Here is a 16,664-nt window from a genome sequence, read left to right on the forward strand (position 1 = left end):
CCTTAATATGAGGAATCCACACTAAAACGCAAAAATGAACACAGAAGGACTGGTGGTCAGGGGAGGCAAGGACATGACCAAAGCATACTATGTACATATATGAAAGCATTATCATGGGCGCTAGAAAGCTGGCTCAGTGGTTAAGAGCACTAACGGCTCCTGCAAAGGACCCAGATTCAGTTGCCAGCACATGGTGGCTCACAACCATACTAAAAAAAGAAAATGCCACAATAAACTCCACCATGTGTGTAATATATTCAAACAAAACTCAAAAAGTAAAGAAACAAAACAAGAAGTGGAATATCAGCCTTCTGGGGAGACTGGTACTACTGACTTCTGGTGGTCCTGATGACCTCCGCTCCCCGTCTCCTGGAGTCCCTATGGGTATCACGGCACTTGCCTATACGACAGACTTTCAGGCAACCTGACACATGGCAGCTATGTAGGGTAATGGTAGAGATAAGCACACAGTGCTAGCTGATAATAAAGACCTCCCTAGCTTGACCTACAGAGCCCTTCACATCCAACAGTCAACATGTGTGATCCCTCAGCACCGGTAGGGCACAGTGCCGATAGTTAGTAGAGAATGTGGTGGGTGGCCACCTCCCTAGCAGTTCCTTGAATGAGGGAAGTTTCTGCCTAGTCTCCACCTCTGCCTCCTCCCTCCCCTCCTCTGTCAAACAGTGTCCACTCTTGTTCTCTTTCTCCTGGGCGCTTACTCGGAGGCTGCTCTCCGCCTGGAACCTTTTCCCACCGCCCTGCCTTCTCTGACTTGGCCCACATCTTGCTCTGTGCAGGGCTCTGGCTCCTCCCCCGGCGCCTGGCTGGGCTGCTGGGCACTGCTATTGCCAGCTGTCTACTCTCTCTCTCTCTCTCTCTCTCTCTCTCTCTCTCTCTCTCCCTGGAGTCTCAACTCCTTGAGGGCAGAAACTGAAATGAACTGGTTTCTGTTTTCCTGTCCGCAGTCCTAAGCTCGCAGCACAGCCGTATCTCACAGCAAGCAGAGAGTGAGTGTGCAGACAAGCGGCAGGGACCATTACCAGGGAGAAACTAGAAGGGAAAAAACCCCAACAGGTTGAATGAGAAAACTCAGTTTTCCCTTAACGAGGAATTGACAGTATCATGAGACATTATATATCTTAGTGAATCAGTAAATCAAGAACAACAACAACAAAAAATTCTCACCAAGGCAGTGTTTTTTTTTTAAGATAAGACATACTAATCTTGAAAAAGTTTTGTCGTCTTTTACTTATACTTGTTTCTAAATACAATGAATACATTGTTTCTAAATACACCAAGTGAAAATTCCAAAATATAAAATGCTGACTCTCAGAACACCTGTACAACTGGATTTTTTTTTCTTTTTTGTTTGTTTCTTTGTTTGTTTGTTTTTCAAGACAGGGCTTCTCTGTGTAGCCCTCGCTGTCTTGGAACTCACTTTGTAGACCAGGCTGGCCTTGAACTCACAGAGATCTACCTGCCTCTGCCTCCTGAGTGCTGGGATTAAAAGCTTGAGCCACCACTGCTGGGCTGGATTTTTTTCTTGATGTAAAAAAGAAAAAAGAAAAAAAGAAAAGAAAAAAGTTCCAAGAAAATTTATACTATCCATTATAAATCAGTCAAAGTGAAGGATGGGTGGCAGTGTTCAGTCACATGGCAGAATTTTAGCAAATGGACTTAAAGTTGGTAGAAAATACTTCCTAGTAGATATCATGAAGTCTGGTTGGGTATGAGTTATGATTGCTACAATCAGACTGACTGACGGTAACTGTGCTAAGATATTTTAAGAGGCCATTGTTCTTTTTTTTTTCTAGTCACTCTGTTGTATTTCTTTTTTTTTTTTTTCATTTTTCTTTATTAAGAACTTTTCTACTCACTCCACATGCTATCCACAGATCCCCCCTCCTCCCTCCTTCCACCCTCAGCTCTCTTTCCCAAGCCACCCCACATCCCCACATCCCCCAAATTGAGGTCTCCCATGGGGAGTCAGCAAAGCCCAGCACACTGAGCCTAGGCAGGTCCAAGCCCCTTCCCACTGCACCAAGGCTGTGCACGGTGTCACACCACAGGCACCGGATTCCAGAAGCCTACCCATAGACCAGGGACAGATCCCGATCTCCCTCCCTGGGTGCCTCTCAAACAGTTCGAGCTAAACAACCGTCTTCCATATCCAGAGGGCCTAGTCCAGACCCATGGGGGCTCCACAGCCACCAGTCCACAGTTCATGGGTTTCCACTAGTGTGGCCAGTCATCTCTGCACGTCCTCCCATCATGATTTTGACGTCCCTCGCCTGAAGTATCTCTCCTCTCTCTCATCAATTGGATTCCCGGAGCTCAGTCTGATGCCTGGCCATGGATCTCTGTATCTGCTTCCATCTGTCACTGGACAAAGGCTCTATGATGACAGGTTATTTGCTAGGCTGGTCACCAGAGTAGACCAGTCCAGGCACCCTCTGGACCACTGCCAGCAGACCAAGGTGGGGTCAATCTTGTGGATTCCTGAGAGCCTCCTCAGCACCCTGCCTCTTCCTTGTCCCTGTTCCAGCTTGACCCTCCCATTTCCCTATGTTCTCATCCCCCATTCCTCGCCCTCTGCCATCCCCCCCCCCCCCCCCCGCAGTCCACTCATGTAAATCTCCTCCACTTCTCCTTCACAGGATCATCCATGTGGAGGCCATTGTTCTTAAGAGGTAGGTATTATCAAGAGGCAAGTGTTTTTCAGTGATGGTGCCACATGGTAAGACATTTTAATGCTGACCCTTTGGAGTCACTTTCAGAGTCACATACGGGACACTCAAGACTTGACAAAAGAAACTCATGCAAGGCTGTATTTATTCTGGGTCATTCAATGAGGAAACTAAAAGCAAACAGAGTGGTTTTCTAACCATTTTCAGTCCAACATAAAGAGGAGTTTTCCATAGAGCTGAGCCATTTGTCAAGGACTATTTTTATTGATGATGTTAAATACAATACGGATAGAAATGACAGAGGACTGAATATTTCAAAGGTCCTTTGAAATCCAAGTCTATTATTCTAAAGAATATCTGTGCAATTATTTCATGGTCACACATCATGTGTGTTATAATACGCATGCATAGAGCCCTTTTCTGGATGTGTCCAAACGCCTTCTCATTATAGAAATCTTCTGGAATGAAATATTGCCCTCTGCAAGCCTTGCTTCCCCTCCGGTCTGCTGTGGGATGTCTTTCTGTGTGCTGTGAACATGTGTTGCTCTGATTGGTTGATAAATAAAGCTGTGTTAGTCTATGGCAAGGCAGCTTAGAGGCAGGTAGGAAATACAAGCAGATAGACAGGAAGAGGAAAGGCAGAAGGGAAGAGATGTGAGCCAGCCACCCAAGGAACAACATATAATGGGACACAGGTAAAGCCACGGAACATGTGGCAATACATAGATTAATAGAGATGGGTTAATTTAAGATAAAAGAGCTAGCTAGCAAGAAGCCTGAGCCATTAGGCCATACAGTTTGTAATATGAGCCTCTGTGTGTTAACTTGTTTGAGCAGCTGCAGGACAGGCGGGACACAGGAAAACTTCCAGTTACACCAGTCTGATCTTCTCTGTAACTCTTCTGTTAGTTGTATTCTGTTGTTTATATGTTTATATTGTTCTCTATGAAGAACAGGACTTGGTTGGTTTCATTCACTGCTCTAATCCAAGTAAATCAATTGAAGTCTAACATATGATGTATATTCAGTAAATTTCAAGACAAAAGTGAATTAAATATATCAAAAACTCAAAGGAAAGAGTAAAACACAGTTGTCCTAATTTTACATAATTATTTACTCCCAAATATTCTGGCCAATGTGCCATGTGTCTAATGTGTCATTAATAACGAGTTTGTGCTACAATCTATACACATTTTAATGTCTTAAAAGCAGTTGTTTTGCTGGACGGTGGTGTTGCAATGCCTTTAATCCTAGCACTTAGAAGGAAAAACCAGGCAGATCTCTGTGAGAGTTCAAGGCCAGCCTGGGCTACTGCTGTGGATATCACTCTGTATAAATAAAACACTGATTGGCCAGTAGCCAGACAGGTGGGACTAACAGAGAGGAGAATTGAGGGAACAGGAAGGCAAAGGGAGAGACTGACTAGAGCCGCTGCCAGGACAAGGAAGATGTAAGGTACCAGTAAGCCACGTGGCAAAGTATAGATTAATAGAAATGGGTTGAATATAAGAGTAAGAACTAGACAATGATAGGCCTGAGCTAATGGCCAAGCAGTTTAAATAATATAAGCGTCTGTATGTTTATTTTGTAAGTGGGCTGTCAGACTGCCGGGGCTTGGTGGGACCTGGAGAGAAAACTCTCCAGCTACAAATGGCACCCAACAGCTCGAGTTTCCCCCTTAAACTTGAGAATATTTAATAACCAATTCTAAATGGAGCCCAAACCAGGTTCCTGCTTCATGTCTCATACGGGCGGCTAGACACTGCAACATGTGGGTTTGAGCTATGGAGGGTTCGTGGCATGAGTGCGAGCTTGACCTAGGCTATGTTACACAGAGGTGTCTCCAAGCTGCGCACTATGCTGTGTGTTAGATATAGTTTTTACTAGTTTAAAAAAAAAAAAAAAGAAGAAGAAGAGGTTTCTGGGCTACACGCTGCTTTGACAGAAGCATAGACCCACTATTTCTGAGAGTTGATGGCTCCCAGAGCTGTCGGAAAACATACCACCACCATGTTGGAAAACTAAAATGGGCAGAGCCAGCAGCCACAGCACCATTTCAGTCTTAGAATGCTGCAGTTTAAAGCAATAGGTTCGAGGCAATATAAAAAATAAGCCACGTAAAGATGGCTACCACACAGAGAATCTGGATTATGTTCTCTTTGATATTCATAACCGAAGAAAAACATTTGATTTCAAAAACTGTTGAGTTATGCCAAAATGTATATTTTAAAGGTTCCTTAACTTCAAAATTTGGATATAAGAATATGTTGCTTTTGGAAAAAAGGCTCTACTTTTATTTCCACAGAAAGCCAGAGGCTATGGATTTGTTCCAGATTAAGATACATCAGGTTTGACCAGCCAAGACCCACTGAAAGGTCTCCAATAACACCAAGGCCCAGATGATCCAACATCCACAACCGTTTCAAGGCAACTGGCTCAGATGATACACCTTCATAGACTACTCCATAATCCTAAAATTTTCTTTGTGTCCCCATAAGCTACAGCGCCCCCTTCCAAATATACCAAGGGAAGCTACACCCAAATTCCCAAATATACCAAGCTGGCTTTGGAGACGAAATTGGCTCACTTCCTCTCTAAACCCAGGCATATTGCTAAAAAAAAAAAAAAAAAAAAAAAAAACCCCAAAACCCCCCCCAATATTGTTATTTAAAACAGGTTGATTATAAATACAATCTCTTTCTAAAGAAGAAAAGAGGATATGATATAGATATGACAGGACAGAGCGAGATCCAGGACAGACACCAAAACTACACAGAGAAACCCTGTCTCGAAAAACAAAAAAAAGCAGTTGCTTTTTTTTTCAGCATACTTGTGATTATTTTTATACAAAATGTCATTGTTGAGCTGGATAATTCATTTCATTTACCAGATTTAAATATCTATCATAATGATGGCACTGTCAAAACTCAAATTCATCTTTTAATTTAAAAAAAAGCACCATGTGTTCCACAAAAACATATGCTACTGGTTCAAAATATGAAACAAACCCCAATGCTGTTAATTATTTGACTTGATAATCACTCAGAGTGGTAATGAATCAAAACTACATTGAACCTCAGAAATAGGAGCAAATATTCCCTATCTTCAAAATACAAAAGTAATTTTAAAAAGTTAGTTAATCATTTATAGTTTGATTATTCTCTCTCTGAATATCATTTCTGGAATATGTCCTTTGATTCTGAAGGCAGAACACTATGAGTTAAAATAAAACATATTTAACTGAATTTAATCATTCATGCAAAAGAATGGAGTTAGAGAACTCACACTGTCTGACCTCAACTGCATCACAAAGCTACAGAAAGTGAGTGAGCTGATGGAGCTTTGGTAGAGACACACATATCAACAGACCAGAACCACCCAGGAGATTTCCTTACATCGATGCTCAGTAAATCCACAGAAGTGTCAAACAATTTACCAGAGAAGAAAGTCTTCTGGACCAATAGTGTTAAGACGAGTAGATATCTATATCTATCGATCAATATCTATAATGTATATCTTACTTTCTACATACATAAAAATTTTAATCAAAATGTATCATAAGCCTAAACCTAAAAAGCAAATCTGAACTTTTGAGCAAAACACAGGAGTAAATCTTTGCACCCTGGGATTAGGAAATGATGTTGTAACTATAAACACCAAGAAACAGATGACTGAATAAAAAATGATAAGGAGAACTGCATAAAAAATTACTCTCCTAAAAACACTAAAAGGTAAAGCAAAGAATGAGAGGAAATATATGCAAATCTTTTGTCACATTAAATATTTGTTTCTCAAATATATAAACAACTCACAACTGAGTAAAAAGACAACTGAATTTAGAAATAAGCACAAAACTTGAGTATTTTACCAAGGGCCAATGAGCACATGAAACTACACTCAACATCTTTAGTAACTGGGAAGCTGAAAGCCACCATTTTGTCCTCACTAAAATGGCTGTGACCAGGAAAACAACTGTAACAGGTGATGTAAGGAAATTGGAACTCTCCCCACTGTTGGGAATTCATGGATGAGCCATCTTAGAAAATGGTTTTGTAACTTCACTGAAAGTGAGTTTACCCTACAGCCTAGTGTTTCTCTTACAGAGAAATAAAAAACATATGAGTACTCAAAGACTTTCAGGTAAGTGTTATTGGCAGCATTATTCCCAGCCCAAGCCTAGAAATAATCCAAATATTCACCAGCAGTTCAGTTGAAGGCATAAGTATTTTATGTTGTGCAAGTGCTGGTATATCTGTATTTCTACACACACACTTTACTGTAGTTTTATACATCTGTATTCTAAAATTAGTATGAAATTCTACAAACTCCAAACTCCATAGATAATATAACATCTTCACAAGAATGAATGCATATGTATAGTTAAAAATTAATGTCTTTCTGACTTTCAGCCCAGATACCAACTGGGTTGAAATTCTAAACCTTTCTACTTCTTAGCTTTGTTTTCCTAAGCTAGTTACTCAACCTCTCATGGGTCTTTGCTTGTCAGATATGGGCAATAATAATATTCTTCATACGATTGTGGGATTAAATGATATAAAATAGACAGAGTGTTTAGCTTTGGGCTGTCACAGTATCAATCTTTAACAAATTAGAATAATCCAGTTTCTACTCACACATGGGAAGGAGAAGGCATCCATTTGGTGATGCAGAGAAGACACTTTCTGCCCTTCCAGCTGTCAGCCTTCAAGAGTTTCACTTAATCTCTCAGTCTCAAATTGCCAACATCTGTAAATGAGGGTCAAACTGTTAGTCTAAAGTACACACAACTAGGGAATTGTATGGCAGGGCTTTGTATACTGCAAAGCATGATAAATTATAAAATTCTGTATTATCATAGCTTCTGTCCCCATCACATCACCCAGGATATGTTTCTAGAAGAACCAAACTACCCACAGGACATTGTGGAGTTGTTTCTCCACCCTCAGTTCATAGTGAAAGAGTCCGCTCATCACCGCGGTGTCTGTGGCAAGACCTTTGCAAAACAAACTTTGCCCTCCGTTTGTTTGAGCACAGAGTGAGGAGAACCATGCCACCTCCTATCTGAAGCAACTCCGCCTGTCCTCACCAGCTATCAGGCTCAGCTAAATATGGCTCTGGCCACTGTGCGAATAATCCCTGCTGGTTCTGAGACCTCCATCCACCACTGATGTGACATTCTTTGTGTTCAAATGTCTAGCTGACGTCTGATGCTTAAAACAGCCCATGCTTTCAGCCTCTCCACATTGTCACAGCCCTGCATCACCACTCTTAAAAGGCTCCTGAGGCCACTCCTCACACCAGCTGCCCAGCAGCCTGACACTTGCCTCCCTGGTCAGCCTCTGCTTGCCTTGAATGCCTGGTTCTTCCAGCTCTTGGGGGGTCTGACAAGGCTGGGACCATGTCGACATTTGGCTACAGAAGGGGACTTAGTAAATATGAATCCATCGATGAGGATGAACTTCTGGCCTCCCTCTCGGCTGAGGAGCTTAAGGAGCTTGAGAGGGAGTTGGAGGACATTGAGCCTGACCGGAACCTTCCTGTGGGGATGAGGCAAAAGAGTCTGACGGAGAAAACCCCCACAGGGAACTTCAGCAGAGAAGCGCTGATGGCTTATTGGGAAAAGGAGTCCCAAAAACTTTTGGAGAAGGAACGGCTTGGGGAATGTGGAAAGGTAGGCTCTGAAGATTGTGCCCTGGCTATGCCCATCATCCTTATTCCCACCCCCACTCCGAAGTCAGAAACCCCTGCTTTCTGTAGTTTCTCAGTCTTCATCACTTAAACTGTCTTACAGCCCAATTGTATTCATTGCTGAAATATTTTTCAGGCCAAAATGGTCTTGGTGAGAGTGGTTTTACTGATTAAAAACGGGAACCTGGAGAGGAAAACGCTTCATAACCAGAGTATTGGTTTGAATGAGTTGTCAAATACTCTAAGGCACTGATGTTGCGTAGCATGTTTCTGGCACAATTTTCTTTCAGTTAAGTACATTTATTTCCTGGTACTTTGACAGCAATAATGGCAGCAGTAAAAGTAGTTTTATATTTGCAGTGCCCAAGTTCAAGGCTGTGAGAAGAATATGAGAATGAGCGTCAAGAGTCCTCGTTCCTCCTCCAATTTTGTCCTTAAGTTGTCAGAGTTTCACAGACAATCATTCCTTCAGGATTCTTTTTCTATTTGTCCATTGAGAGAGTTCAATTTGTCTTTCTTTTGTGAATCAAGATTTCCCCAACTCTATTGAGAGTTCAACAAGTTCTAGAGTTTCCCCCCCAAAGAAAACACATGCTTTAGTGTAGAGTTCTAAATGACAAACCCAGCCAAGGATGCAGGTTAAGCCTGCATGTACAGATGCATCTCTGAGAATCTTCCTATTTGATAGGGATTCTGAGACTAGGAAGCATGCTTATGGTGGAGAACTCGGGTCTGGGAAGCCCATGTATGCTGCTCAGGGAAGAATCATTTTGAATTTCCCAATGAGTCATTGAAAGGAAGTTCAAACAACTAACCTCTGGGAAAGTCATTATAGCAGTAGAATGTTATTATAGGAAAGAAACCCTGAGTTCACGGAAGAAAGCAGGCTGTAAACAACTATTTACAAGCCTGCGTGCTCCACTGAAATCACTTATAATCGAAATAAGCTGGCTCAGAGTGGCCAGCTTTCCACACTACTAATCTAGGAGCTGTGGTGATCTTGGTGATAGCTGTGTGCACCACATTTGCAGTAAGATATGTGTGAGCTTTGCCCATGTCAATCATCGTAGGAAGGGCCACTGGGACCAAGCCAGGACCTTCCAAGGCCACTGTGGCTGCAGTAGTGAGGAACAAGAGGGAGAGATGAGGAGGGAACATGTATGGCCAGTCAAGATTTGGGCTAGTCAGTTCTTCCGTGACCGTCACTTAAAAGTTGGATTTGCTTTAATAATTTCCTTATTTGTTTTTGGTTTTTGTTTGGAATGAAAATGAGTGTCAACAGTCTGAGGAAGCGGAATGACATCTTCTTAGGCTTGCTGAAGAATTTCCCTCAAAACGACAATGCAGCTATCTCTAAGAAGCCAGGACATAGAGGCAGCCACAACAATAACAGGACAAAGGCATTTTAATGTCAGAATGTTATGACAGCGGAGGGAACCAAAGGGCAAAGCCTGTTGTCAGCTGTTGTTGACACCCACCTCAGGCTGCCAAAGGTTTTGCTGGTCCTGCCAGTGGCTTATCGGACCAATTAGAGAGGCTGTCTTCTTTGCGAGCTTTGATTCCTTTCTGGGCTGGTTAACTTTTCTCCCACTTCACAGTCCCAGCCAGCTGTCTCTGTAGTCACAAGGGTGCTGAGCAGAAGCCGGCTGACAGAGAGAGTAAATCTAGTCCCACCGCAGGGAAAACTTCCAAGCAGCTTAGGGGAGAGGGGAGCAGGTGCTTGTCTCAGTGACGATGGCCCAAAGAGATTCCATGAGGAGGAGCTGGGGTCTGGATGGGATGAGGGTGGTGAGGCCACTGGCTTTGTGAGGGTTTAGGAATGGCCTGTGTAGCACGTGGTGAGAGACAGCCTTTTCTCTGTCCATCTAGGTTGACATAAGTGTGTCCTACATCAGCTCTAGGCACCCTGGACATGCCACAGTGCAGTGCTCCTCACTTGAGTAGTTGCTGGGCCTAAGGCACAGGGGCCAATGACTTTTCTCACATTATCTCATCTTGTCTTACCTTTCGTCACTCGAGAGCTGGGACCAGGAAAAGTGAAGGAACTTGTGTGAGGGTAAAAGCTTGTTAGTCAACTTGCAATTGAAACTAGAGACTCTGGGCATGAAGGCGGTTTTTCAGACGTGTAGGCCCCTGCCCAGCAGGAGGAACATGGTCTGGTACTTCAAAAGGTACAACTTCTAAGCCTCTTCAGGAGGGAAACTATCAGGGTAAGCCTAACTAGCTGTGGTCTAACAACTCCATCTGGCGATTAGGACACACGCTAATCTTAGGACTATAAAGAATCACACAATTTCTTGACACCCAGAAAGGTTTAGTGACTTGTCTAAAGTCAACCAGCTCTTTGTAGGGAGAACCAGGACCAGAGCTGAAAGCCAAGCCTCTTGCTTCCTTATAGACGTGATGATGGTGCTGTGGAGATATCAGAAGAGGCTGGCTGTCTCCTTCTTGTTGCTCTGTTTACTCTCTATGTTCACCAACATTTGCATTCCATCTGCTCGGTCCCTCCCACCTCATCTGCCACCTCTTCCTCTATGTCACCTTTCCACCCCCATCCCCCAAAGGACCAGAACTAACTCCAAAGCAGCAGACTAGGAAACCATTGACCACTCCCCTCCTGTGTAGGACTGATCCATAAGGGAGCAGGGATTGTCCTGTGGGCCATCCTACCTCTCCCTTTGCCTTTGCTGGTATTTTTCTCCCGTATACTCCCTTCCTGGGGGTGATCAACAATCTCAGATTGCCCTGGCCTGCTTTAGGAAATTCTTTTATCCTGGTAAAGCCCTCAGGCTTGAGCAAACAGCCAGGAGATGTGGTCACCTTAGCTCACCTGACCATATCAGTGTTTTCTTCTAGGTATGGTCCTAGGAGACGATGATAACCAATGTCAACTTAGCTCATCTACCCAGTAAATAAATGTTTACTGAGCCTCCATATCATGCAAAGCACTGTGCTGGGTGAGAAAACAGATCGAGGTCTCTGCCCACTTTAAACAGTCTATTGAGAAAATGGCGGACAAGCAGTTAAAGTGTGAGCTGTAGCTTATTGGAAGAAGTGTCATGTTAAAGAAGCCCTCCCAGAAGAGGCCTCATTAGATATTACATGACAGCTCACATTGCTAGAGAGCTTACATGATCTTCAGCTGTGTTTTGAAGGGGAACAGCTTTTGTAGAGAGAGACTAAAGATCTTTAAGTACTAAAAAAGATGAGATTTCATGGTTGTATAAATGGCAGCACACTCTGGATTTTGAGACAGGCCAGAAAACAGGCAGGTACAGTACACACCCTTAGGTAGCTAATGGAGACTCCACTTACAAGAATTTACACAAAGCAAAGGGTCTTGAGCGGGAGTGTCTGAACTCTGTCTAACTGATCCACTTACTTCTTTGCATGGTGTTTTGTATCACTGAGTTATGACTCCTATCCCTCCAACCCTTTGACAGACAAATAGACAGACAGACAGACAGACACACACACACACCCTTCTTCTCCTAATACACCAAGTAAATTGAGACTAGATAGGTCATCCCAGGAGAGGCTGACCCTTTCCCAGGCCATCACTTGGTGCCTGCCACTCCAAACAAGTGTAGCTAACTGGAAGCTATTTTGTGACAGCAACTGGGCAGACAAACCTGGAGACCAACACAGTGTTTTCCAAAGCTCCATCCACATGCACATGCCTCAGACAGCAACACCCCTTGAAGTTAAAAAAAAAAGTGCTTCCAGTGTAGAGGCTGTGGGGGGGAAGCAAGGGCCATGGGCTTCAAAAGAGATAAGGAGGACTCAAGAGGGTAAGGGAAAAACAGACACTTTCAGCACTTCCAAGGCTTTTGCTAATAAAAGATAACACGAAGAGGAGAAAGCAGTCTCTTGGGAGTCTGTGCAGAGGGACTAGTGAACAGAAGTGACAAAGCTAGAATAAATCTTGTTTACCTGAAAGCCTTTTACAGTTGATGCATGCTAAATAAGTTTAAAGCGTTAGGCTGGGCAAATACCTGCTTTGAACTTTTCTGCTGCTGTCTGCTAATGCACACTGCTCATTGGGATCTAGGGAGGCTAGTCCTCTGCAGGCTGTCATGTTTTACCATGGCTTCCACCAAGGGCTTTGTTTGTTGTTCTTCCAAAGAGCAGGTTTTGATCTGCCCTGCTCAGCAGCTCTATGGGAGTGTGGCCTTTCCACATTCTTGTGCTGGGTGTCATCACACAACAGACAAATGCTGAGCAAACCACGTCTGCTTCTCTACATGGAGACAAACAGGACAGAGGGCACTTACCTTGGTCACACCTGCAATGGACTGAACATTTGGGGAATAAACACTCTGTTGCTCGGCTATGTTCCCAGCCCAGGGCCCTCTCCTTGAGACAGTCTCCCTAAGTTGCCTAGGCTGACTTTGAACTCTCTCTATCCTAGACAATCCTTGAATTCATTACCTGCTTGCTTCAACCTCCCAGTTAGCCAGGATAACAGGTGTGTGCCAACAGGCCTGGTGAAATTTTGAGCATTAAGGACAGGGAATTCATTACCATATTGTTTATTTTTGTCGTACTTGTTTGGTGTGAAGAAATAGAAGACAGCGCACTGATTTCAGAGGTATAGATTTGCAAAACTGGAACAAAATGAGTCATGAAAGCCAACATAGCAAAGTTTTCTTATTTTATTTTATTATTTTATTTATAATGGCACACGTGCAGGTCAAAGGTCCTGGGGGTTTAAACTCCACTGGGCTTATGCTGCAAGTACATTTCATCTGTTGAGACATCTTGCTAGGCCTAAAATGTTGAAAAATTTACCCAGCCTTTTCCAAAGCTGAAGCTCTGACTTATGTGTTCAAACTAGAAAGATGATCACATGTTTTTATCCAGTAAATGCCTGCTATTTTGTAGAAGACAAATGTTTACAGAAAAGCTGTGAGTGGTTATGCAACAAAATGTTGACCTTGGCCACTTGAACTAGAGATGAGGTCAGAAGCAAAGGCTTGCTAATCCTGTTCACTACCGACCTTTGTGGTACTTATGTTACCTTTGTCAACTGATAAGTGTGCTTCCAGTGAAAGCCTTAATGGTGTCCATACGCTCACTCCTCAGGTTGCAGAAGAAGACAAGGAAGAGAGTGAGGAAGAACTAATTTTCACAGAAAGCAACAGCGAAGTCTCTGAGGAGGTGTGTACAGAAGAGGAGGAGGAGGAGGGACAAGAAGAGTCTCAAGAGGAAGAGGAAGAAGAGGAAGAGGAGGACAGCGAGGACGAGGAAACTACAATGGAAGCCACAAAACATATTAATGGAACTGTAAAGCACAGTAGCGTTAATTCGGATAACGCTAAGCCAAAGACATTTAAAAGTCAAATAGAAAATATAAATTTAACCAATGGCAACAGTGGAGGAACACAGAGGAACACAGAGTCACCAGCTGCCATTCACCCCTGTGGAAATCCCACTGTCATTGAGGATGCCCTGGAAAAGATTAAAAACAATGACCCTGACACAACAGAAGTCAATCTAAACAATATCGAGAACATCACCACACCGACCCTATCCCGCTTTGCTGATGCTCTCAAGGAGAATACGGTAGTGAAGACATTCAGTCTGGCCAACACACATGCAGATGATGCCGCGGCAATCGCCATTGCAGAAATGCTCAAGGTCAATGAGCACATCACCAGTGTCAACGTGGAGTCCAACTTCATCACAGGCAAGGGGATCCTGGCCATCATGAGAGCCCTGCAGCACAACACGGTGCTCACCGAGCTGCGCTTCCACAACCAGAGGCACATCATGGGCTCCCAGGTGGAGATGGAGATTGTCAAGCTGCTTAAGGAGAACACCACGCTGTTGAGGCTGGGCTACCATTTTGAGCTCCCAGGACCAAGAATGAGTATGACGAGTATTTTAACAAGGAATATGGATAAACAGAGGCAAAAGCGCATGCAGGAACAAAAACAGCAAGAGGGGTATGATGGAGGAGCTACTCTCAGGACCAAAGTCTGGCAAAGAGGGACACCAGGTTCTTCTCCGTATGCATCTCCCAGGCAATCTCCCTGGTCATCTCCCAAAGTCTCCAAGAAAGTCCACACTGGGAGAAGCAGACCTCCATCTCCTGTAGCCCCTCCCCCTCCTCCTCCTCCTCCTCTGCCTCCCCACATGCTGCCTCCTCCTCCTCCTCCCCCTCCTCCTCCACTCCCAGAGAAAAAGCTCATCACCAGAAACATCGCAGAAGTCATTAAACAACAGGAAAGTGCCCAGCGGGCCCTACAAAATGGACAGCGCAAGAAAAAAGGGAAAAAGGTTAAGAAACAGCCAAACAATAATATCCTAAAGGAAATAAAGAATTCTCTGAGGTCAGTGCAAGAGAAGAAAACGGAAGACAGCTCCCGACCCTCTACCCCACAGAGATCAGCTCATGAGAACCTCATGGAAGCTATTCGGGGGAGCAGCATAAGACAGCTACGGAGGGTAAGTCACACCAGATCTGACCTTAAGGTGAAACTGATTCAGTGAATCAGCCTCCATGGATGGATGCTATCAAACCCACCTCTCCACATTCTTACTGATCTTTTAAATATTTGTGCATGTGAGAGTAAATATGCCAAGCATCAGCATTAGGAGCGGGTACACTGAGTGAGAGAATGAACACATTTCCGTTCGTGCCAACTTATTGTCTCAGCCAGGATCATTTTGTGACACTCCAACATACAAAACTTCTGATTTTCCTAATTAAGAACAAAACAAAGTATTATCTGCATCTAAAAAGATTCATCACTTGTCAGAATTTTCACAATACTGCAAGTGATTCACCACCAAATTTATAAATGTGGATGCCACATGGTGATCATAATCTACATCCAAATTTCCTTCAGATAATACTGCTAAAGGTAAACCTTATAGGTGGCGGTGATGATGATGGGAATTTACTTTAACATGCATGTTGATTCATTGAAAGGCAATCCCCTGTTTTTGTAGGTGGAAGTTCCCGACGCTCTGAGATAGGATGGTCTGTAGAAGAGGACCCGGAACTGCTTAGTGGTGTGACCTGAGGTGCATTGTAAGCTGTTTCCAAAATGCCTTCTTTAATTTAAAATATTTCCCAACTTCAAAGATAGTGTCACTATGGAATTCCAAAGGGAATTTTAAGACACAATCGGCATGTTTCTTCTGTAAATATGAAAATAAACTTTTTTTTTTAATGTCGTAAGTTCGTATGGGCAGAAGCCTCGGAAGATCTCTTTGCATCTCTGGAGTCTCTGTGACTGAGCTCAAATCATTTAAAGAAATGTGCTATTATTTTTGTAATGCCAATAACCTTAGATTAAAGTTTTTTCTTTTTTTTAAAGAGAAACTAATATTTTTCTGTGAGTTAATACAGCTGCTGGCTATGTATGTAATATTGCTAAATATTAAAATCATTACGTTCTCACACCAAAAGGGTTCATGCCTTTTTTCTTCATGCCCAAGAAACTCTGGCCAAATCCCTTTCCAGAGTATTAAGTTAAAGAACTTTCTAAAGAGGCTCTTTGGGAAGTATGAGACAGGTTTGGGGAAAGATACCCATGTGGCTGTTTCCCTGGATTCTTTGATATGCAAACCAGACGGCAGCATTGGCTCCTGTGTTTTCGGAAGTCCAATGGACAGCCAAAAGTCAGTCTAATCACATTAGTAATCAACAGCTCTGGAAAGGCTAAGGTGGAACCTTAGGAAGTTTCGTTAGGGAAGATATGAGTGCTCAGGAAGTGACGGAAGGTAAACATGCAGTTATCCTGGCTCGGACGCTGAAGAGGAACTTCAGCTCTCCCTTTGGCACTCTCCTTGGACATCCCTGGCTCAATGAATCTCAGCTTTGTCTTTTTTTTTTTTTTTTTTAAATTTTGTGTTCATCTGACATACCAACCACAGGTACCCCTTCTCCCTCCTCCCACTCCCCCCAACCGACCCTCTCATCCCCTCCTCCAAAAAAGGTGAGGCCTCCCATGGGGAGTCAGCAAAACCTAGCATATTCAGTTGAGGCAGGTCCAAGCCCCTCTCTGTTACATCAAGACTGTGCAAGGCCTCCCACCCTAGGGAATGGGCTCCAAGAAGTCAGCTCATGCACCAGGGATAGATCCTGATCCCACTGCTAGGGGCCCCTTAAACAGACCAAGCTACACAACTATCTCCCATATGCAGAGGGCCTAGTCCAGTCCCATGGAGACTCCACAGCTGTCGGTCTAAAGTCTGTGTGTTCCCACTAGCTGTCTCCGTAGGTTTCCCCATCATGATCTTGATGCCCCTATACTACAGAATCCCTCCTCCTTCTCT

General features: G+C 43.5%; 1 protein-coding gene across 1 annotated transcript; it reads left to right on the top strand.

Moving 5' to 3' along the window:
- Nucleotides 1–8,085: 8,085 nt before the first annotated feature.
- Lmod2 (leiomodin 2) lies at nt 8,086–16,017 on the top strand. The gene is made up of 3 exons (XM_059257012.1): nt 8,086–8,358; nt 13,461–14,825; nt 15,850–16,017. The coding sequence occupies exons 1-3, from the start codon at nt 8,086–8,088 to the stop codon at nt 16,015–16,017; spliced, it is 1,806 nt and encodes a 601-aa protein (XP_059112995.1).
- The last annotated feature ends 647 nt before the right edge of the window (nt 16,018–16,664 follow it).

The sequence above is a fragment of the Peromyscus eremicus genome, chromosome 3, assembly GCF_949786415.1.
Source record: "Peromyscus eremicus chromosome 3, PerEre_H2_v1, whole genome shotgun sequence".
NCBI lineage: Eukaryota > Metazoa > Chordata > Mammalia > Rodentia > Cricetidae > Peromyscus > Peromyscus eremicus.